Source organism: Thamnophis elegans, chromosome 4 (genome assembly GCF_009769535.1).
Source record: "Thamnophis elegans isolate rThaEle1 chromosome 4, rThaEle1.pri, whole genome shotgun sequence".
In the NCBI taxonomy this organism is placed as follows: domain Eukaryota; kingdom Metazoa; phylum Chordata; class Lepidosauria; order Squamata; family Colubridae; genus Thamnophis; species Thamnophis elegans.
In genome coordinates, this window is record NC_045544.1 from 13,413,525 (window position 1) to 13,436,549 (window position 23,025).

The 23,025-nt window shown below is 39.2% G+C and overlaps 1 protein-coding gene across 1 annotated transcript in view; it reads left to right on the top strand.

The window, feature by feature from the left end:
• The window catches only part of RIMS1 (regulating synaptic membrane exocytosis 1), a 331,198-nt gene that overhangs the window by 191,126 nt on the left and 117,047 nt on the right, over nt 1-23,025 (top strand). Inside the window, 2 exon segments of the mRNA XM_032216767.1 lie at nt 15,840-15,907; nt 18,706-18,816. Coding sequence (XP_032072658.1) covers nt 15,840-15,907; nt 18,706-18,816 — 179 coding nt within the window.

Below are 23,025 nucleotides of genomic sequence, written 5' to 3' on the forward strand. Positions count from 1 at the left end.
AGGTCGGGTGGGGGTGGCTGGCTGGCTGGCTGGGAGGAGAAGAGTGGTGAGTCCCTCCCCAGCCAGCCACAAGGGCTCACCGCTCTTCTCCTCCTCGTCCTCCCCACTCGGTGCTGGGCTGGCTGCAGAAGAAATGGTGGCTGGTGAAAGAAAAACCTCTCCAGAATCACCCTTGCACTTGCGCAGTCGCTCAAGTGCAAGACATGATTCGCTGCTCCCAGATCAGGAGGCGGGAGAATCAGTGCCTCTTTTGCATATTAAATCTTTTGCTTTTTAACTCCGCCTTAACTTTTAAAAGGCAAAAAATTCCTTAAGCAAAAGAGGCCCCGAATTCTCTGGCCTCCTCCTAGTTAACACTGAGAGCAGACACCAAGCCACTGTGACTTGAAATCTGGTAGCAACTATCCTGGCTTTAATTCATTTAAAAAAAATATTTAAAACTCTTTCCTTTCACTGAGGAGACTGGGGAGGCTCCGCCTCCCTTGCCTCTAGTGACTGCACGTCCCTGATAGTGGTGATAAGTTGAGGGCTACCTGTACATGCATGGACTTGTGTGTATAATGAAGGATTGTTGCAAGTTCTAGATGCCTTTTCTTAGAAGACAAAAGATGTCTTAGAAACCTGGGCTTCCATCCATTCTTACCTATAGCTAGTTTTCTGATTTAGCTATAAGATTGCAACATATATTGTTTGAAAGGTCAATCTGAGCCTTTACATTATTGATTACACAACTAGTGAAATGATGAAAATAACATTTTCAAAAGGAAATTGGAAAATATAAAATGCTTCCAATAACTGATGCAGGCAAAAAAAGGTAATTGCAATAGCAATAGCAGTAGACTTATATACCGCTTCATAGGCCTTTCAGGCCTCTCTAAGCGGTTTACAGAGAGTCAGCATATTGCCCCCAACAATCTGGGTCCTCATTTTACCCACCTCGGAAGGATGGAAGGCTGAGTCAACCCTGAGCCGGTGAGATTTGAACCGCTGACCTGCTGATCTAGCAGTAGCCTGCAGTGCTGCATTTAACCACTGCGCCACCTTGGCTCTAATTGCCTCCCTCAAGGTCTAGTTTGCAGATAACATACTTTAGCAATGCATGCACAGATCTCTGCAATGTTAAACCAAGTCTTGAACCATAGGGGTTCCTATTCCTTTCCGTTATTCTTCCATGGCTGCAAAATAAATTGTGATTCATTTTAGGGTTCCTATCATGCCATTTATGGTTTAACGTTTACTGATCAATTGCTGAAAGACTGCCTTCAAACCTGACATGAATCTGCTTTGTTTGGTGAGCAAGAATGTAATTCACCATCCAGTTTTACCATTTTCTACATAGGAATATATCAAGTAAAAAAGCTGAAAGTCTTTCTAGGTATTTTAAAGAAATTCTAGGTCACCTAAACTCTGTAGATCTTTTCTTCACATACCTTCTGGCTTAGTGCAGGGATCAAAATGAAAGATTCTGCCATAAATATGTATGACAACATCTAGCAAAAGAAGGCCCATCACATAAGAAGTTGGCTCCATGGTCATTCTACACATGAAATTAGAATCCCCCCGCCCCCAATATTCCACCATGTCCTTTGTTTACCTTTTATTTCATGTTCTGCACTCTGGGATGATAGCGAACATGCCTGATTAGATGTCATACCATCAGGTGTTTGAAGATTTATATTTTATCTCCACTGAGTAATCTTTTTCAAATTAAATTTACCTAGTTATTTTAGTGTTCCCTCGTCCCACACCAAAACACTTCAAGCCAAAGATACTTTATGGAATTTATTCACAGACAGACAGGTCCTTGGCAACAAACTGGCACAGATAAGCCAGGGCAGCAATCCAGCCTGCCAAGCTCACAATAATGTTCTCCGACATTAGTTCCTGCGTTGACTTCTGAAAAAGGGGCGTGTGCACAAGCATTCCTTTTATAGTCTGGAGAGGAGCCTCATTACCACCAGCTGAGTGCAATTACCTCCTGTAACTGCGCAATTGTTCCTTATGCCTATTAGCTCTTTGATGGTGTGCATCCAGGAACAACTCACTGCTGACATCCGGATCACACTCCCTTGTCTCCTCCCCACTAGTCCAAGGCTCAGGCGCCTCCTGGTGGCCAACCAGCCTCTCTGTGCCCTGCTCGGAGTCGGAACCCTGTCCAGGGTCCTCCACATCCTCCAAAGCCGACTCATAGGGTCCCTCGCTGTCGGAGTCTGGTGGCACCTCCAATGGCTCCTGCTGGGCCACAACACCTTAGTATTTTTTATAAGATCTAGCTACTAGGTCATCCTTATTCAACTTCTTTGGGCTTTGTCCAATTTTTCTGAATTCTTCTGAAGGCCTGGTCCCCAGAATCTAAATTGGGATCTGGTCAGTACACTTGAATGGAAGTATGCCAGATGAATGTACATCATGGTGTCCTTGACTTACGATCACCATTGAGCCCAAAAATTAAGTTGCTAAGTGAGTCAGTTGTTAAGTGAATTTTGCCCCATTTTAAGACTTTTCTTGCCACATTTGTTAAGTGAATCACTGAAGTTGTCAAGTTAGTAACAAAGTTGTTAAGTGAATCTGGCTTTCCTATTGACTCTGCTTGTGAGAAGGCCGCAGAAGGTGGTCACATGATCCTGGGACAATGCATATAAATATGAGTCAGTTGCCAAGCATCTTAATTTTTATCAAGTGACTGGGGATGTTACAACAGTCTTAAATGTGAAAAACAGTCATATAAGTCATTTTTTTCAGTGCTATTGTAACTTTGAACAGTCACTGAGTGAAATGAGGATTACCATATTTTTCGGAGTATAAGACACATCCCCCTCCCCCCCCAAAAGAGGGTGAAAATCTGATGCGTCTTATACACTGAATACAGCATATTTGGCCTCCCGAAACCCCCCCCCTTCACAAAAATGGACATGCAGAAGGTTTGGGAGGCCTGTAAGGGGCTCCTGTGGGTTGGGGAGGGCAAAAACAAGAGGAAAAAAGCGTCCATTTTTTGCTCATTTCCCCCCCCCCCAGCCCCAGGAGCACTATGCAAGCCTCCTAAATGCTATGCATGCCCTTTGGGGGGGGGGAATAGGCCCCTTTTCATGAAAATGAGCTTTTTTTGCTTGTTTCCACCCACCCACCCTCAAGAACACTTTTCAGGCCTTTCAAACTCTGCATGCCCTGTTTTTCACAAAAAAAATGAGGCGTAGAGGGTTTGAGAGGCCTGCAGAGAGCAAAAACTTTTTTTTTAATTTACCTCTTCAAAATCTGGGTGCGTCTTATACTCCGGTGCGTCTTATACTCTGAAAAATACGGTACCTGTACAAGGAAGGAGTAAGATGAAGAGGATCACAGGAGCCAGAACGTCAAATCTTGAAGCCAGTAGCTTCCTGGCAATCACTTGCAACTACTTTGGGACTCATCCCAAAATTTAATCTGTTGATGAAATTTTCTTTTTTCTTTCTTTTTTGCAGTGAAAACAAATTGTGCCTCTTATTAATGAGAATAACGTCCTTGACAGGCTGAAAATTCAGTGGGTACATACAGAACGTTGCACACATATACTGTAGATTTCTTTAATCTATGCCAACGTGAGCCTAATCATAGCTTGGCCTAGAAAATGTTGATAAGGATTAGGTTTGTTCCTCATGACAATATTAAAAAAGTATTAAATACTATATCGAATCTGGGCTGTTGTTGGCTTTTTTGCTTTCCATAGAGGCAAATGAGGTCAAAGGAAGAAAAGCAATGCCGTGTAATGAAAGTTGATCTGATGCAGTCATTTAACTCCTCCCCCCTCTTTCTGTGTATACGATTGTCGGGTAAAATAGCTTAGCAAAGTGAACAAACTACTTTTTAAAATGCCCCTTCAGAGTTAAAAAGCATTTCAAAGAAAGATTTTCAGAAGAAATCCATGCTGGAAATATAGTTCAGTATCAAAGTTTCCAGATTGTACTTGTGGCCTGCTTTTTTGCAGAATAATGAAAAGGATGCTAAGAATTTCAACCCAAAAATACCATATTCATTGTTCATGGGGTGTGTGGGGTGTCCAGGGAGGGGTAGCACCTCTATTGTAGGAGGATGTCATGTCCTTTTAGGGCAGATCAGTAAGTAAGTAAGATCTTTATTATGGTCAAAGACCAGCAATATACATTTGTCTTTACACTATATTAAAAATACTAACATTAAAATATAATTAAAAGTATTTACATTAAAAGTGGATAATAACATTATGGTCCAAAGATTGTTAAAGGTATGTCCAGATAATTGGTACAAGATGGTACTATACTGTAGCCAATTTTTTTCTTATGGACATTGCAGCAGCACAGAACTTTGCCACTGCATACGTGGTAGCCTGGTTAGTGTCCTGGAGGAGAAAGCCTAGATAAACATTGTCTGCCCTCCCTGGCAATCTCTCTAATAAGGGGAGAATATATGCAGACCTACAAGCTCTGTATAGCTCGCAGTGTAATAGTACATGTGAATTATCTTCCACTTCTCCTTTACCACATATACAAACGCGTTTGGCTATAGGTGTTCTTTTATACCTGCCCTGGAGGAGTGCTGAGGGAAGAATGTTAAAACTGGCTCTGAAGAAAGCTATTCTTTGTTTTGGAGAGATCAGGTCATTCAGATATCTTGCCGATTCCCACACACTCTGTTTTATTCTGTCCCCACTGTGGAGAGGTAACTAGATCATTTTAACTCATCTCTCCCCTGTGGCTCCTAATAGCTGTAGCATGCACAGCGGCCACACCCTGGGCAACAGCTTCAACAGGCTGGCCAAACCAGGTTGAGAGTAGCCGATGGGTCATTGACCTTCAGTGAGATAGGGACTTGTCTATCCCAAGCATGTGAAGACAGATTCTGGTGGATTGAGCAGATGAAACCTATTAGAATAGGACAATTGCCATGAAGGTGGTCTCTGCAAGCGATGTGGTACACTAAGAGCACGGCAAGACACACAGGCTGGGCCTTTAGATCGCACAGGCTGGGCCTCCTCCGAATTCCATCCGCCAGTCAATGTCGACTGGCGACTACACGGAGGAGAGCCTTTTCTGTTGCAGCTCCGACCCTGTGGAACGAGCTCCCCGTTGAGATTCGTACCCTCACCACCATCCAGACCTTCCGCACAGCCCTCAAAACCTGGCTCTCCCAGCAGGCCTGGGGATAGGTTTCCAATTTACCCGCCCGAGTGTTGACTGTTGAATGCATGTTGTGGTTTACCATTTTATTTTGTTCACTATTGTTTGTCTCTTGGTACTGCACCCCCTCCCCTTGTGATTGTAAGCCGCCCTGAGTCCCCTCAGGGAGAAGGGCGGACTATAAATCTCAATAAAATGAAAATGAAAAAATGAAAGACACAAAAGTCGCCCTGATCAACCACTGTACCCAGCCCATCTCCAACTGTCTCGACTCTTGTCCTGGTATTGGAGCAAGATGGAATCTGGGAAGAGAGAGTGAGGCTGATTCTGCGCACCTCTACCTCACTTTAATCCAATTCACATGCAAGTTTTGACATCCCATCAATTAGATGTCAAGCAGGGGTGAAATTCAGCAGGTTCTGACAGGTTCTGGAGAATCAGTAGCAGAAATTTTGAGTAGTTTGAAGAACCGGAAAATACCACCTCTGACTGGCCCCAGGAGCAGGGAGAGAATGGGGATTTTGCAGTATCCTTCCCTTGCCACGACCACCAAGCCACGCCCACAGAACTGGTACTAAGAAAATTTGAATTACATCACTGAATGAGAGGAACATAGCCTTCTGAGAGCAGGGAGAGAGTCTACTCACAGACAGATCCAGAGGTTTCTATTTCTTCTGTGTTAAGTGTTTGTTGAATATTTATTGTAACAAATATTGTAGTATGTTCATGGTCAAGTTTTCATATTGTTGTCCTTTAATATAACATTGATACAATTAGTTTTCATGGTTATGTTAACCAGCTTGGGCTTGATTTTTGAGAAAAAAATGTGGTAGAAGTAAAAATAAATGATATAATCTCCAGTTAGATGAATAAGGATGGAATAATAGTGCTGCTTTGCCATTAAGCAGAGAAAGAAAAGAATATGAATTCAGGTACCATTGAATTTATGGGCAATAAATAGTAAATATGGCTGAATAAGAGGATTTATAGGTTGAGAATTAGAAGGATGATGGGTTCAGTGTATCAAATGAATCAAAACTCAAAAATGAAGACAAAGAAGAATTAAAATAGGAAAGTATATTTTAAAGAGTGAGCAGGTAGAACAATTAGAAGGGAGCAAAACAATATTTCTGAGAAACTTCATCATTGGTAGACTGATTAAAAGAGAGAAAAGTGGAGGAGGAGCCTACGTCGCTCCGAAATGGTCGCCCAATCTCGATGCTCCAAGATCGCTGCCAATACTTTTATCGCTGGGTGGTCCAATTGGACATAAATTGTCCTGTAGAGACGGTGAACAGGAAGACTACATTCTGCTGATCACAGGGACATCACAAAGTCCCTGATTGATGCAGGAGGTCTCTTAGCTGGCGTAAAAAGCTCAGCCCCTAGGCTGAAGAAGTAGGGATGGCTCCAAAATGGAAGGAAATGGAAGAGAAAGTGTTTACAGCTGGTGAGGAATTTTTATCCATTTTAAAAGAGACTGCCTATAAAAAACTTAAAGCTAATTTAATTCTAAGAATAAAAGAAATAAGCGGCGGAATTAAGCTTTGGATGGTTTTGATCAGTCTATTATCTTAATGTTTAAATGTTATTTTCATGGATGGAATTTATGCAAACTGTTTGAAATGAATGGATCAAGTTTTCTTCTTCTATAATTTTTAATATTATTTTCATAACCTACGAACTAAACTTCTTATTCATCACTACATGTGTCTTTTACTCATTCTTCTCTATTTCATGTAAGAATTTGACTTTTTTTAACTTGGAATATTAAAAGATACAAAAAGAACAAAGAGAATTGCAGCAATTATAACAACAAAGGGAGAGATAATATGCTACTTGAAGACTGGAAACTCAAGTATTGAAAACAAAATACTTTTACTTTCACTACTGATTATCCTGGTCTGGAACTTTAAAGACTCACAGTTTGTTTATAGAAAGTGATAAGAAGTAAAGCACCATTTGTTTATACAAATGTTCCTTTGAAGTATATCCTTAACCAGAGATCTCATGGTGAACCTAGGTGTAACCTTGTAAAAATCTTCCAAGTCAGAGCAGCAGTGTTTTAACAGCTGGAAACAATGGTTTATTTCCAACAACAGAGAGAAACTGTCAGCTTGCAAGAGATAATGTTTGCAATACAGAAACTATCAAATACATTTGAGAAAATGTTTGAAAAATTAGAGCACCTAACAGAAAAATGTGATGAAAAGGATGGAGATGCTTATCAAATGGGAAAAATAGAGGGTAGAGTCCCAAGCAATAAAGAGAAAAATGACTACAAAGAAATCAAATCTGCTGACATCTATGGTGAATGGTTTCTGTCTGGAAATGGAAAAAGTGGAATATGGAAAGGGGAACTAGATGGATGGGAACTGATAGATGAAAGTATTTAATCTAAAACTAGTTGGACTTAGTGAAATTTAGAGACAATAGATATGGTTAAATAAACGATTGAAAATGATAATGTATACGTATGTATTGGTATAACAAGTAGTAATTGGATATGAATATTGAATGGTACCTATGAAAGGAAGATGAGAAATGGTTTGGTTACATATAAAGATCAATAACAAAGAAGTAAATTATGATAATGATATAGTCAAATAAAGGAGAGATAATGATAACAATGTATATATAGGTATGGGTACAACATGGGGAAATTGGATGTAAATTGTAAACAGTGATTTGGAAAGGAAGATTAGAAACCTTTGTTACTAAATGTTATTGATGTTAACTAGAATAGGCCATAAGGAATAGTGTTATTGGGATACTAGAAATAGCAAATGAGATGCCAGTATGTGTTTATGTCTTGAGTTTTGGTATGTTTTATGATGGACATTTAAACAATTAAAGTCAAACGAGAATGGGGGTAGGATGATGGTAATATGTATATGTAACATGTATACTTGATTTAAAATACTAGAATTAATATGAATCATGGGTGGCTGTGAAAGAAACGCACGAAAATTTTTTGTAACCAACTGATACACTTTCTACAGTGTGTAAAGAAAGAGGATTTTTTGTGTTGTGTCTGTTTTGAAAACTAAAAATAAAAAAACTTTGAAAAAAGAGAGAAAAGTATTGGTAGAGAAAAGTATTGAAGTATTACAATGTTGGAGACTGATGAAGAAGGCAGGAAATAAATCCATGCAATAAACTAAATGGGTAAGTTAGAAAATACAAAAAAGTACAGAGCAAGAGGATTAGTGTTAGGTCTGGATTTCTAGTTCTGTTTTTCTGTAATACTTAGATCAGGGATTAGTAACCCCCGGCTCTGCAGCCGCATGTGGCTCTTTCATCCCTCTATGGTGGCTCCCTGTCATCAGTCGGCACCACAATTTTGAGAGGAGCTTCCAGTTTGGGGTGGGGGAGGGAAGCAGGGCATGCCAGGAAGAGACTCTATGGCAAGGGGCAGGTTTTCTGGTCAGCACCACAATTGATAGGGCTTTCAGCTAGGACAGGTAGAGGAAAAAGGATGCTGCGCTAGGAAGAGACTCTATGGTGGGGAAACCCGACTTCCGGTCGGCTCCAGAATTGAACGGGGGGGTTCCGGTTAGGACCTTTGGGCTTTTTGAGTGTTTAAGGCTGCTGACCCCTGACCTAGATCCTCTCATCTGCTTTTAGTCTGGAACCTTAAAGATGTGTTGGGTCTAGAAGATGAAATGCAGCACATCTAGGGAGCCTTAGGTCAGTTGGATTAAGCAACAAAGGCTGCCATCAGTGGTGGGATTCAGCCAGTTGTCTCGGGTTTGGGTGAACCGGTAGCGGTGGCTGCGGGAGGCTTCGCTCATGCACCTCAACATCATGCGTGAGCACTGCGCATATGCAGAAGGGGGTGCGCAGATGCAGCGCATGCGCTCACATTTGCAAACTGGTAGGGAAGGTAAGTGAATTTCACCGCTGCTGCCAATGAAAGTTTCCTTACAGCTCTTACTGATCACCTGACTTTTGCGCATGAAATTTTGGAAGAAACACCTCTGGGCTGGATTGTTCCAGAGTTAAATCTGTGCCTGCCTTGGATAAGAGAGTCAGTTTGGTCTAGGGGGAAGGTTCTGGCCTAGAAACCAGGAGACTGTGAGTTCTAATCCGACTTTAGGCATGAAAGTTGTGTAGGTGACTTTGGATCAGTCACAGGGTTGTTATTGTGAGGAAATAGGAGGGATAATGAGTATTAGTTATGTTTGCCACTTAGAGTTACTTATAAAAAAAGTAATGCAGGCAGGATAAAAATCTAATAAATAAATAAGTACCTGGGAAGGCATCTGTCATTCACTTGCTTATAGTCTAGTCCATTTTTGCAGACTTAGCTTTTCCGAACTGACAGTCCCAAAGAGAATTTCACAGAGACAGCAGGTCTTCTTGATGCAGTTCAGAAAACACAATGGTAACTGAATGAATGCCTGTAAATTTTATTTGATGCTTGGACGGTGTTAATTTCAGTCCAACTGAACTTAATAGGGGGGGAGAAAAAAAACTGGTTTCAGTGTTGGCAAGGTGGGGTTAAGATCTTTTGCATTATGTGCTGCCTGTGTTTCAGACCCCAAGCAGATAAAGCATTTTCCAGTTTCTGCAATGAAACAAATTGCTTCGCGAGATCCTTAATGGGAGCCTCTGAAAATGATTAAAGATGCTCCATAGGCAGCGAGCCTCTTTTTAGCGCTGCGTGGATTGTGTATGGATGATTGCAGTAATAAGTGCTCACTCTACACTGCAGAGATTTGTATTTATGGCAGGTGCTCCGATGGCCCTAATTGATGTTAGTCTTGTAGAACGTTTGACATTGCAGAATCCTTTGGCACAAGCTCAGGAGACAAGGACTACAGGAGACAAGGGCTTCTGTACAGGCTCACTTTGTGCTGATTCGGTTTTGGGTGTTTCCCCGCACCCTTGCGATTATGGTTTTGCTACAGTCTGAGGCTGGAATTCAGCAACCTGCTCAGAGCTGGTTCTGCTTATTAAGGCACTGTGAGCTGATGCTGCTATGTTTGCTGGTTTCCTTCAGTTTCTTCTCCATTCCTTGCATCCAGGGACAGGTAATCATGTGGTCCTCTTGGATTGAAAGGCTGTGGGGATATCTGTAAAATATTATTGTCAATAACTTTTGAGTTTTGGAAAGGGATGGTCTTTGCAATGAAGTCAAAGCACTGTTTATTTTTATATGTATCTGTGTGTGTGTGTATGTTTGTGTATATATACATATATATGAATCACCAAACCATTTTGTTCTTGAGGGTCCCTTTCATTTTGAATGTTCCGTATTTCTTTTATGTGCATTTTAAAAACAAAAATTGTTTGACTTTTAATGTGTTCTTCCAGCATAAATACGGTGTGTATATGTATATGTGTACATAATTATAAAAATAACCTGCCTATAAATGCAATTCTAGATCAATGCAAATGTTGATTATGTAGAGATATGATTTTGCATGTTAATGAAATTAGAAATTTCAGAAGTTTTGATGGCCAGGGATATAAAACAATTCGGATATTATTTTTAACAGATCTGTTTAGACAAAAGAGAGTTCATGTATCCAGATTTTCTTGATTCATTGTGATTAGTAAATTTCATAGCTTTCATTCAAATATCAGTCTGCAGTCTGCAGTCTGCATATTCTAATGCAGTATACTTTTACAAAATCTTTTTATGCAGTATGTTCAATTGATCTTGTTTCTATTTTGTATATGCTTTGTGGAGATATTAATATATTTGTTAGTTGGCCCCCTATGCAATAGTTTAAAGTCATGAAGATCGGGATGGATACCTGATCCTAGTCAAACCCACTTTAGTTAGTATAGTAAAAATGGTGAAGTAATAATATTTCTATATGAATAATAATATAGAAAATATAAAAGGATGAGGATTGAGAAATTAATCATATAACAGTGGTCAATTATTTAGATATTATTTTTAAGGTATTAATTATGTGCATCTTATTTGGACAAATGTCTGTCCTTAAAGGAATTCAGGTGCCTTGGGAGATATGACAGGTTTGAGCTTTAATATTTACAGAATATTATCTGTCAATTTCATTTGGTTGCAGAAGATTATATGTGACTTTCTTTCCTGTTTAAATCAAAACTTAAAAAGCATATAGCACACACCTCTGTGCCAAGTAGGAGACTTTCATGTCAGACCAAGACAAGGATAAAGTCTCTTAGATTAAGGTCTGAACCAAATATTTTATAAAATGTCAATAATGTCAAATGTCAAAAGGCATCAATAACCCTTATGGTAGAAGTTTAATGTGGACTGAACAGATAAAAGAAATATCTTATTCACTTACAGCGTGTATCTGAAGACTTTATCCATTCTGGTGCTCTGTATTGTTATTGGTGCAATTTGATCCGTTCTGTTGTTGTTGTTTCCGATAAACTGGATCTGGTTTTACCAATAGATGCGTGTGTGGTGTTGCTCATGGTCCCTTGATGCTACTGCCAGGAAGCAGTGTTCAGGAGACCAAAGATTAAACTGGTAAGGTCTCCCCCTTCTGGTTAGTTAATATTAGTTAGCTAGTTGGACGGCAACACCGATTCACCTTAAGATGTCAAGAGTTAGCATGTTTGCTGCATAATAACTCTCGCTCTTACATATTCAAAGAGGAAAACAGACTAGATAATGATTCTGCAGAGTCAGCATCTAAAACTTTCAAGGGGATTGACTGATTTATGTGTGCTTTTAAATGATGTGAATGGAAGGAAACGGGCCCAAGAGTTATCTGGAAAATTGAAAGTTCACTTGTCAAAGTCAGGTTTTTTTCCCGTCTTTCCCATCGCCCTCAGGTTACAGTTTTCTGCGTGCATTTTTATTTGATAAAACAGTTTTTCATCTGGGACTAATTTTAAAGAAGGGTTGCATCCTCCCTGCATGCACTGTAGCTCACGGTAATTTGCAGGAGGATGTTAAGGATAAATTTATGATCAACGTGTAGTTTTGAAATGACCTTTCTCTTTCTGCACATTGCAATGAATCATGCCTATGCACCGTATGAGACCTATCTCCTCTCCCATGTCTGGCCCTTTGGCCGCCCTATACTTCATTGACATTGCCTAACTTTGTCACCTCTCACCATCCGAGGTGACCTTTGCCCTCTTCTTCCTCCCAAATGCTGACAAGGTGTGCTGGTTGAGGCAGTTGCAAGACTTCTAGAAGGCTGTTCAAAGGCGTATTATTCAGCCTCCCCAAAAGCCTCATTCAGCTTCCCCAAAGCTTCACCTGACCTCCCCAAAGCCTCTCTTGGCCTCCCCAAGCCCTCACTCTAAAGCAGACGTAAAGAGAGATTTGGACATTAAGTATGAAACCTACTGGGTCAGGCTGGACAGCCTCTTAGAGCCCCTTTACTTCTATATTAAAAGCCACATAGACAGAGTTGGAGCTTGCAAAAGAAACAGAAAGCCAGTGCCTAACCACAAGATGTCCCTATGTCAAAAGCCTATGTCAAAAGTCCAAGGTTCAATTAAAATTCGTTAATGACACGTACTCCATAAACAAAAGGAGAAGTAAGACCCCATCTCCTTATAAGGCTTTCTCCTCAAGGCAACCACTAAGAAATGTGTTAAGTATTTCCGTGTTGCAATGCTTTTGAGAATGTATAAGAACGCGTGCTTCGATAATGAAGGTTGTTCAGAACTTGCAATGCTAAGCCATGGGCTAGCTTTCTGAATCTGGCTGCCAAATAAACTTTTCCTGTATCCTGAGAAGTCTAAAGCCTGTCAGTTTCTGCAACAACTCAGCCTTCCCAAAGCCTCATACATTACCTTTTTAAAGTCCATTCTAGTTCTTAAATCACTGTTTACTTATTCTACACTTGCAGTATATTAAATATTTAAATAAAGAGCATGACAATGAAATAGCAGTGTAATAGGAGCAGCAGCAGCGATAATAATAATAATAATGTATGAAAAATGGTGAACTATATATTCTGTATTTCAGCCCTATAAAGTTCTTTTGTATTATTGTGATTATTGTAACATAGGTGGAGATAGAATGAAAGGATAGTGGCTTTTATTATATAATAAGTTCAAAACGTGGTATTTATTTATTTATTTAGAAAATTTACATAGCCGCTACTTGCTCATAGCAACTCTAGGCGGCCTATAAGCAATAAAAACACAAGTATAGAAAAAATAAAAATAAAGAACATTAACTCCCATCCCAGTGACAACACACAAATGAGTCATTTGATGAGTTCCATCCCACTCCGGGTTCTTCACACCTGCTGGCATTCATAGTGATATGAAGATTGCACAGCCTGTATTAATTAACTAACTACTGAAACAACAGTGCAAAACTTATGTCATACTTAATTAACAGTAATAGTGCATATCTATAAGTACCTGCACAGAACTATTAATATATTTATTAGCAGAAATGAACAGATTGACAACGCGGATTAACGATAAAGAAGACACAGACTTTTACAAAGTCTGGGAGAAATTGTACAAATGGCTTGATGAGACAGTGAGGATTCAGATATAAAAGGAGATAGCTGACTAACTTAAAATGATCTAAGCAACAACTCAAATAAACAATACACAAAGACAGAGGGACAAATGAGAGTAGAAATGTATTAGAGGTGAGAATTCACCGTTGAGTAACACCATTAGACCACAACGTTGGAAAAACTTGAAAAGCTGATAGGTAATCCGTTATAACTACCTGCACGGAATTAGCAGCCTAGTTTCATACTAGGTAAGGCGAGATGAGCAATGGGAGATGAAAATATGTAAAGAGCTTTATCTTGTAAATCTTGCCTTTTTTTATAGAACTTTCAAATAAGGAAAAAAAAAAAGAGAACCAGGTCATCCCCTGAAGAGGAGAATATGTAAACACAACAACGGATAGAGTGGATGGAGGGAGGAGTAGAAGGAAAGATAGGAAGGAGAGGAGAAAGGAGAGGAATAGGAGAAAGGGAAAGGCAGAGGAAGAATGGGAGGGAATGTAAGAGTAGGAAAGAGGGGAGGAATGGGAAGAAGGGGGGAAGGGTAAAGGGGAGGAAGGGGAAGGAGAGAAGGGAAAGGAGAGGAGGAAGGAACGAAGGAGAGAAGAAAGAAGAAAGGGGGGTAGGAAGGAGGGAAGGAAGCAAGGAGGGAAGGAAGTAGGGAAGGAAGGAGAGAAGAAAGGAGGGAAGGAAGGAGGGAATGTAGGAGAGAAGGAAGGGGGAAGGAAGGAGGAAAGGAAGGGGGAAAGGAAGGAGAGAAGGAGAAAAGAAAGGAGGGAGGGAAGCAAGGAGGGAAGGAAGGAGGGAAGGAAGGAGAGAAGAAAGGACGGAAGGAAGGAGGGAATGTAGGAGAGAAGGAAGGGGGAAGGAAGGAGGAAAGGAAGGGGGAAAGGAAGGAGAGAAGGAGAAAAGAAAGGAGGGAAGGAAGGAAGGGGAAGGAGGGAGGGAAGGAAGGGGAGTAGGAGAGAAGAAACGAGGGAAGGAAAGAGGGAGGGAAGAAGAAGTAGGACCATTGTAAGATAAGATGGATCTATGGGATGTTAAAAAAGCAATTTTCAAGTATATTGTCAACAGTAGGAAAAATTGTCATATAATTGTGAATGTATATATGAAATTGATAAAATAAAATTAAAAAAAATATTTATAAAATCTGCACCCCACAGCAATTGAGCAATATATAATAAGGCAATATATTAAAAACCTCTAAGACATAATTAGAACGAAGCATTATATAATCATGAAATTCCTCAAGTTAAAAAAAGAGTACTTTTCTATTTATTTAAATGGAACCACCTCCAGGTAAATGTGTATACAATTGCCACCATTTTTTAAAAAACAAAAAGGAATTTCTGGATTTAGCAGAAACTTGTATATTGAATTTCTATTCTTAAGAGACTCAGTTGACTGTTGCAGTTAATTTATTTATTTTATTGCTTAATACCCTGACAGATCTATAATACTCTAGTCTTCATCATAATCCTATTTTCTTTCTACTTTTTACAACTACGCGTCATCTGATCCAATTCATAGTCTAATATCTATTCAATTAAATAATTCGATACATGTCACACACAGTTTTGTTAGTGTCTTTTCATTACTTAGCAATACATATTAAATACTAATTATTATTGTCATTTCTGTTAGATGTTCTTCAGTTATCATTAGTAATTTGAAAGCCATATGAAGAATTATGGTATTGTGGGATAAAAATTTATTATGTTTTTTTCATAATAATTATTTAAATCTTAATGTAGATTCAAGGTGCTAATTTATACCTTTCATTTTAGAATTAAATGCCCTTTAAGTAAGAACCAGTAAGAAGTACTTTTGAGCAGATAATTACAGGATTTGCTATGGGAATTAATGCTGTTTAAATTGTGTTTAAATCAATGGGATAATTAATCATGGCTTAGTTTTCTATGAGTTTAAAGAAATTATGTAGAACTAACTTTATCCTAGATCCAATACCCTATATATTTGCAGTACATGCATTTAGTGTGCCTTATAAAATATTAGTGCATTCATATAGATTTTCAAAATTTGGACAGTAAAATTCAAATAGCTTATATGTAATGTAAAGTGCCTAGTATTTTCATAATATGTACTTTACAATAAATTGCTCTGTATTTAAAAGGATCACTATATATTTAATGCTTTTCTTACAAATATTTTACGTTATATTTCTGGACGCAGATGTAATTTATTCATTCGTATATTTTTCTTAATAAGAGAGAATATATATATTTATTTCTGTTTATAATTCTTCCAGGTGACTTGGATTATTACTGGTTGGATCCTGCCACATGGCACACTAGAGATACATCCCCTATTAGCTCGGTAAGAAATCTCCCTCCCTCCTTACCCCATTGTTTTGTTAGTTTCAATTAAAGAATAATATTGTTTCATAGCCATTTTAAAGTCCATTGTTTTCAATGTAACCCATATAAGAAATATTTATAAACATTGGATCTTAGGGTGTTTTCCATCATTGGAGTAATGGATTCTGTTTATAGAAGTCTTCAAGCGAAGTTCATAATAGTGAAAGTGAAGGAAATAGTTTTAACTGATTCCAGATCCTCTTGAAGAATCCCACTTACTCAAGAGTAAGAATTGCAAGAAGAAGTTTATAGGATGCTGCTATTTATTGCAGCAAAGGGTCCATTGCCTGTAGTAAACATATATACAAAAACAGAATGAAATACCAAGGTGGCGCAGTGGTTAAATGCAGCACTGCAGGCTGACTGCTAGATCAGCAGTTCAGCGGTTCAAATCTCACCGGCTCAGGGTTGACTCAGCCTTCCATCCTCCCGAGGTGGGTAAAATGAGGACCCGGATTGTTGTTGGGGGCAATATGCTGACTCTGTAAACCGCTTAGAGAGGGCTGAAAGCCCTATGAAGCGGTATATAAGTCTACTGTTATTATTATTGCTAAATACAGGTAGTCCTCAACTTACAACCACAATTGAGCCCAAAATGTATGTTGCTAAGCGAGAGATTTGTTATTTGTTGATGAGTTTTGTCCCAGTTTATGACTTTCCTTGTAACATTTGTTAGGTGAATCACTGTGTACAGTTTTTAAATTAGTAACAAGGATGTTAAGTGAATCTGGTTTTCTCACATTGACTTCGTTTGTCAGAAGATTGCAAGAGGGGATTGCATGACTCCGAGACACTACAATCATAAGTTTTCAAGCATCCAAATGTAAATCATTTGACCATGGGGATGCTGCAATGGTCATAAGTGTGAAAAATGGTCATAAGTCACTTTTTTTAGTGCCATTGTAACTTTGAATGAAGAGCTGTTGTAAATTGAGAACTACTTGTATATTGGGGTAAACATCATAAAGGTGTGTCCCATATATTTCTCCAAGCCAAATCCAAATCCAAATTATGTACTATTTTCTATTAAGTTTTTCAATGGTAGGTAGGTAGATAGGTGGGTGGGTGGGTGGATGGTTGGATGGATATAGGATTAAGCCTTGTTTCTTCATAATTCCATGGTTCAGTTTTGTAAATTTCACTTCTTTCTGAGCCTGCTTTTATGTTACTAGAACAGTCCCGCTGGTACAGCAGATTTGACTCTAATGCCTTCTTTCTGCTCTCCAGACATGGATTTAGAGGCAAACTCAGAAGAAGATGAATGAATGAACTTTTAAATGAATTTTTCATTTAACTGGTGACATTTGACAGAAATTTAAGCTCAGTAACTGGTAACTTGCAAAGGTATAGACTTTCTGAGTTACGTTGTAATCCACAAAACATACTGAAAACTGGCAACCAAAAGATCTTTATAAAGTATTTTCATAATTAGAAAACAAACAACAATAAGAGAACACATTGGTTCAGAGGAAAAAGGACTGTGGGTAGGTTCATCCAAAGATTGAGCCTCAGGAAAAATTACTATAAAAAGAATCAAACAAGACTTCCAGTTCCTGCAAATTAAATGTAACTGTGCTCTCTGGTTACTTACTGCACCTACTAGAAGATTTACACTCCACAATTCTGAAATGAGTTTAGATCCATTTCTTTCTGAGCCATGTGGAGATTCAATGAACAAAGCATTAAATAAATTTCTTCCCTGCTACTTAACCTGGTTGAGGATGGAATGGTATTGTCTCCCATAAATTTCCTTACTAAAAACGAAAGGAATTGGGTTTCATTCAAGTCCGTGTATTTGTGTGTGTGTATGCTGTACACTTCGCTGTAATAGGGATCTCTGGAATTTGTCTTGTTAAAGATGTCTTTTGTGAGCTGAAATATACTTCGCTCTCTACATGGGGCTGCCCTTGAAGAGCACCCGGAGGCTTCAGCTGGTCCAGAATGCGGCTGTGTGGGTTATCATGGGGGCACCTAGGTGCTCCCATGTTACACCCCTTTTAGGCGGCCTGCACTGGTTGTCGGTTGTCTTCCGGATGTGATTCAAGGTACTAATTATGACCTTTAAAGTGCTCCATGGCTTAGGCCCAGGATACCTGCGAGACCATCTACTGCCACCGGTAGCCTCCCACCGTCCAGTGCAATCCCACAGAGTTGGCCTCCTCAGGGTGCCGTTGGCCAGACAGTGTCGGCTAGCGACCCCCAGGGGGAGAGCCTTCTCTGTGGGAGCGCCTTCCCTCTGGAATGAGCTGCCCCCGGAGCTTCGTATAATCCCTGACCTCCGGTCCTTCCGATGCGCCCTAAAAAGTTGGCTTTTCCAGCAAGCCAGCCTGGCCTGAACAAAACAAAATAAATTATTGATCATTGTTAATTTTAATTTGATTTTTTTAAAAAAAATTATTGTTAATTCTAATTGGGTTTGTTTGGGATATTCTATTTAATTTTTTAAAAAACTTTTGTATTATGTGTTTCATTTAATGTTGTACGCTGCCCTGAGTCCTTGGGAGAAGGGCGGCATATAAATCTAATAAACCAAACCAAACCAAACCAAACTTATTAAGTTGCAAGTTGTTAAATATGATTTTCATTTTTTGGTTGTTAAACATAATGCAGTTTCTTTTAATTTTGGAGATAACAATCCACTTAAATAATGAGTGCAAGTAATAAGAATAGGTGATCACTATAAAAATAGAGACCCAAAATCTTTACCAGAAAAACAATTTCTCAATTCATTTGTTTTCCTGTATTTGTATGCAATAGCATCCTGTAACTTGGCAACCATCTAAAGAGGGAGATCGGCTAATTGGGCGTGTTATTCTCAACAAAAGAACAACTATGCCAAAAGAATCAGGTGCATTACTGGGACTCAAAGTAAGTGCCTTGGAAACTATACTGTAAACTAATTTCCATTAATCTTTTGTAAGAAAACTGACCCTTGGTTGAAATTGAGACTTTTTCTAAAGCAAGGTTTTAAAGTAGTCTATCATTCAAGTGCCACCTTGAGATTAAAAAGAAGAAGCAGAAGTTAAAGTTAAGCTTATTAATTTTTAAAGTTGAGTTCACACAATATGCATGGCTAAATTGTATTTTCCCAGTTTGTGTCTCTAGGTATAGTATTACCCAAACAGTGAGGTTAAGTTATCGTACAGTGCATTGTTCAGTTCCATGCAATTGGATTTGAATTGAACGGTACATTAGTTAATAATTGGTTAGCATTTGGGTTAAATATTAAATTGAAGCTGATACAAAAATGTGATCTTTTCTGGAGTTCTGCGTCTTCAGAGTACATGGAATAGATACAAATGTATTTATAATTCAGAAATAGCCTACAGTTAGGTCAGTAACCAATCAGGTTTTTCCCCTCCATGAATTCCTAGGTTTTAGAAGTATATACATATATGTATAACTAAATTCCAGATTTCTTGTGATGTAGGAGGAATACTACATATACCCTACAAGGGGTATATCTTGCATTTTTAATAGCCAATCACACTGAATGCTCCATGCTTCTGATTGTTCATGGGCTGACTCAAGAACCAATGGTTTCTCTTTGCTGCCTTTCTAGATCCTTACCCAAGTGGTTTGAACTGTGACTCTAAGAAGAGCTGATAGAATGGGCTAAATTTCTGTATCAGTCATTAAATAATGTCCTTTAGGTCCTGCAAAGAACGGTAGGAAGTATGAATAATAATTAGCCTTATTCTGTACCATCCTGAAAAAAGAATATATCAATATAGGTATGTTTTACCTTTGGAGTCAACCATACTGCAGGTTAAAAACATTAGGGAAATTATGTCAAGCTTTCTGTTGCTGTGTTCCTTAAACTTCGGCCCTGAAAAGCAATGGAACTCAATAGTGAAGAAGGTTCTTAGCAGTGGTGGGATTCAAATAATTTAACAACCAGTTCTCTGTCCTAATGACCAGCTGGGTAGGTGTGGCCCACTTAATGTCACTCACGCCAATGGACACTTCGCCTTAGCTGTTACAATAAGGGTTAACGGGAGAGGCAGTTTCTGAAAGCAGGGCAATAAACATTAGGCTAGAAACAACACCAGAATGTTTCCTTGCTGCCTTCCTTACAGGATTAGCCCTGTAAAGTGGAAAAAACAAAATGAGATTTCTTCCAATAACCGATTCTCCGAATTGCTTAGGAAGTTAACAACCGGTTCTTCCGAATAGGTGCGAACTGGCTGAATCCCACCACTGGTTCTTAGGGCTAATGATTAAATTTAGGATTGTAATGTTCACTGGGCTTAGTTTTAATTCTTGCAAACATACTGCTCCATTTAGTTGGGTTCTTACCAGGGACCCAAACGTACAACCTAACCGGAGAACTCACCAAATAACTCGATAGCTCATAGAACATGCAACTTTAATGCCCTGAGAAAATCAAAGGCTTGGTGGAGCCAAGGTGGTGCAGTGGTTAAATGCAGCACTGCAGGCTACTGCTAGATCAGCAGGTCAGCGGTTCAAATCTCACCGGCTCAGGGTTGACTCAGCCTTCCATCCTTCCGAGGTGGGTAAAATGAGGACCCGGATTGTTGGGGGCAATATGCTGACTCTCTGTAAACCGCTTAGAGAGGCCTGAAAGGCCTATGAAGCGGTATATAAGTCTACTACTGCTATTAACAATTGTGAAAGATGAAATCACAGTCTAATTTGACATTGCAACATTCTTGCCTCTTTACATCCAACACTGGTAGACTATTGATTGAAGCTTTAAAGCATCAAATCTAGCCAAGAATATAAAACTGGAAAAAGCTAGAATCATGGGATTGATAGACCTTTGCCACACCATTTACTTTCAATTTGATAGATAGATACATAAACAAATTAGAAGATACTGTATGCAAACACCACAGCAGCAATCTCTGCAATCTCTCTTAAACAATCCCTAAATTTGGGAGCCGAGGTGGCGCAGTGGTTAGGGTGCAGTACTGCAGGCCACTTCCGCTGACTGTTATCTGCAGTTCAGCGGTTCTAATCTCACCGGCTCAAGGTTGACTCAGCCTTCCATCCTTCCGAGGTGGGTGAAATGAGGACCCAGACTGTGGGGGCGATATGCTGACTCTGTAAACCGCTTAGAGAGGGCTGAAAGCCCTATGAAGCGGTATATAAGTCTAACTGCAATTGCTATTGCTAAATCCAATAACTACAAAAGGCACAACAGGAATTGTTTACAACATACCAAGTAAAGATTATGAAAGTCACTATCAGAAGATTAGCAGAATACATATGTGAACACCAGGAACCAGCCAGAAGACATGATATAAATTATTTAATTTCATGACACATAGACAAATTGAACCATAAATTCAATTGGAAAACTCTTAAGTATTTTACATCAAGCCAAATAAAAAAAAAATGCAGGAAAATTCATAATAGTTTGCTGTTCTCATACATCAACCATTAGCAGACACGGAGAGACCATCCTAGTATACAACTATTTTAAAAAGAAAGCAAAGGCCCAGAGCATATTCTCCTTCCCTCCCTATCACATATCCAACAATCTATATGCATATCAGTGGGAACCAGTGAGAATCAAAACAATAGAAAGGAACATTCTTAAGATGAAACAGTGCAGCCAAATCAAGCGGGTAGGCTAATCAGAAACAGGCACACATACAACTTTTTTTTTTAAATATAATTTTTATTAAACATTATTACCTTTAAAAAACAGGAAGAAAAATACAGCGACATAAATACAACGACATAAGCAAGACAAATCATACATAACAATATAAAGTAAAACATACAGATACAAATGCCGTTTTAAACATACAACCCCCCCTCCCCCCCCCACGGTGACAGTCATTCACAGCCCAGTTTTTTCTTTCTTTCCTCATTATTAGGTCTCTAAGCCACATCTTCTCATTGCAAGATTCAGGGATCTATTACGGTACCTATGTTAACTTTCCCCATTTTAAGTCCCTGCTGTTCTCCTAGTCGCCCACATATACCATAGGTTCCAGCTAAGATAATGTTCTGTTTCTCCTTTGTCCCTCAGCCAACCCGTCATTCTGTCCATTTCTGCACATTCGTAGATCTTTTTAATTATAGCATCTTCCGACGGTATAGTGGTGGATTTCCAAGATTGTGCATAGGTTATTCTTGCGGCCACAATTATATGCAGGCTCAAATGCCATATTGAACTGCTTATGTTATCTGGTTTGATGCTTAGTAACAGGTTCTCAGGTCTCCATTCAATGTTTGCCCCGGTAACCTCTTTTAACCATTTTTTAATCCTTTTCCAATATTTCGTGGCCTCAGTACAGGACCACCAAATATGATAGAATGTGCCATCCTTTCTTCCACATTTCCAACACAATGGAGATAACCCAGGAAACATCTTGGCTAACCTCGTTGGGGGGAAGTGCCACCTATACACCATCTTGTATATGTTTTCTTTGAATGCAGTAGATGTTGTAAGTTTAATGGTCTTACTCCATAGATCCCACCATTTGCCCATTTCAATTTCATAACCTAGGTTTCTCTCCCATACTATTAGAAGGCTTTTGTCCATCTCTTCATTAGTATCTTGGCAGGTCAAAAATTGGTAGATCTTCGATAACATTTTCTTGTCTCCACCAAACAAGATCTTATCTAGCCCCTGAGGGTTTGGGTAGATCCCGAAACGTGCCTTATCACTTTTAAACCTGTTTCTAACCTGTAAATATTCCCACCATTCCAAATTCCTTCCCTGTTGCTCTAATTCCATTTTTGTTTTCATGTTGCCATCTTCTGTCATGATATCTTTATATGTTATGTTTCTTGTCCAATTAAATAAACTCGGATGCGTTAAGGCCTCTAATGGTGCCAACCAACACGGAACCCTAAGATAATATTTTTTCCTCATTTTTTCCCAGACCCCCATCAAAATCTTCCGAATATAGTGTCCCATGAAGTACCTATGGGGGGTGTCTCTTTCTTGCCAGAGGGAGGCATGCCATCCATGGGGGAGGTCATGTCCCTCTATAGCCAATAGGCGCCTTCTATTCAACATCACCCAATCTTTCACCCATGTCATGATTGCTGCGTTATAGTATGCTTCCCAGTTGGGTACTCCGAAGCCTCCCAGTT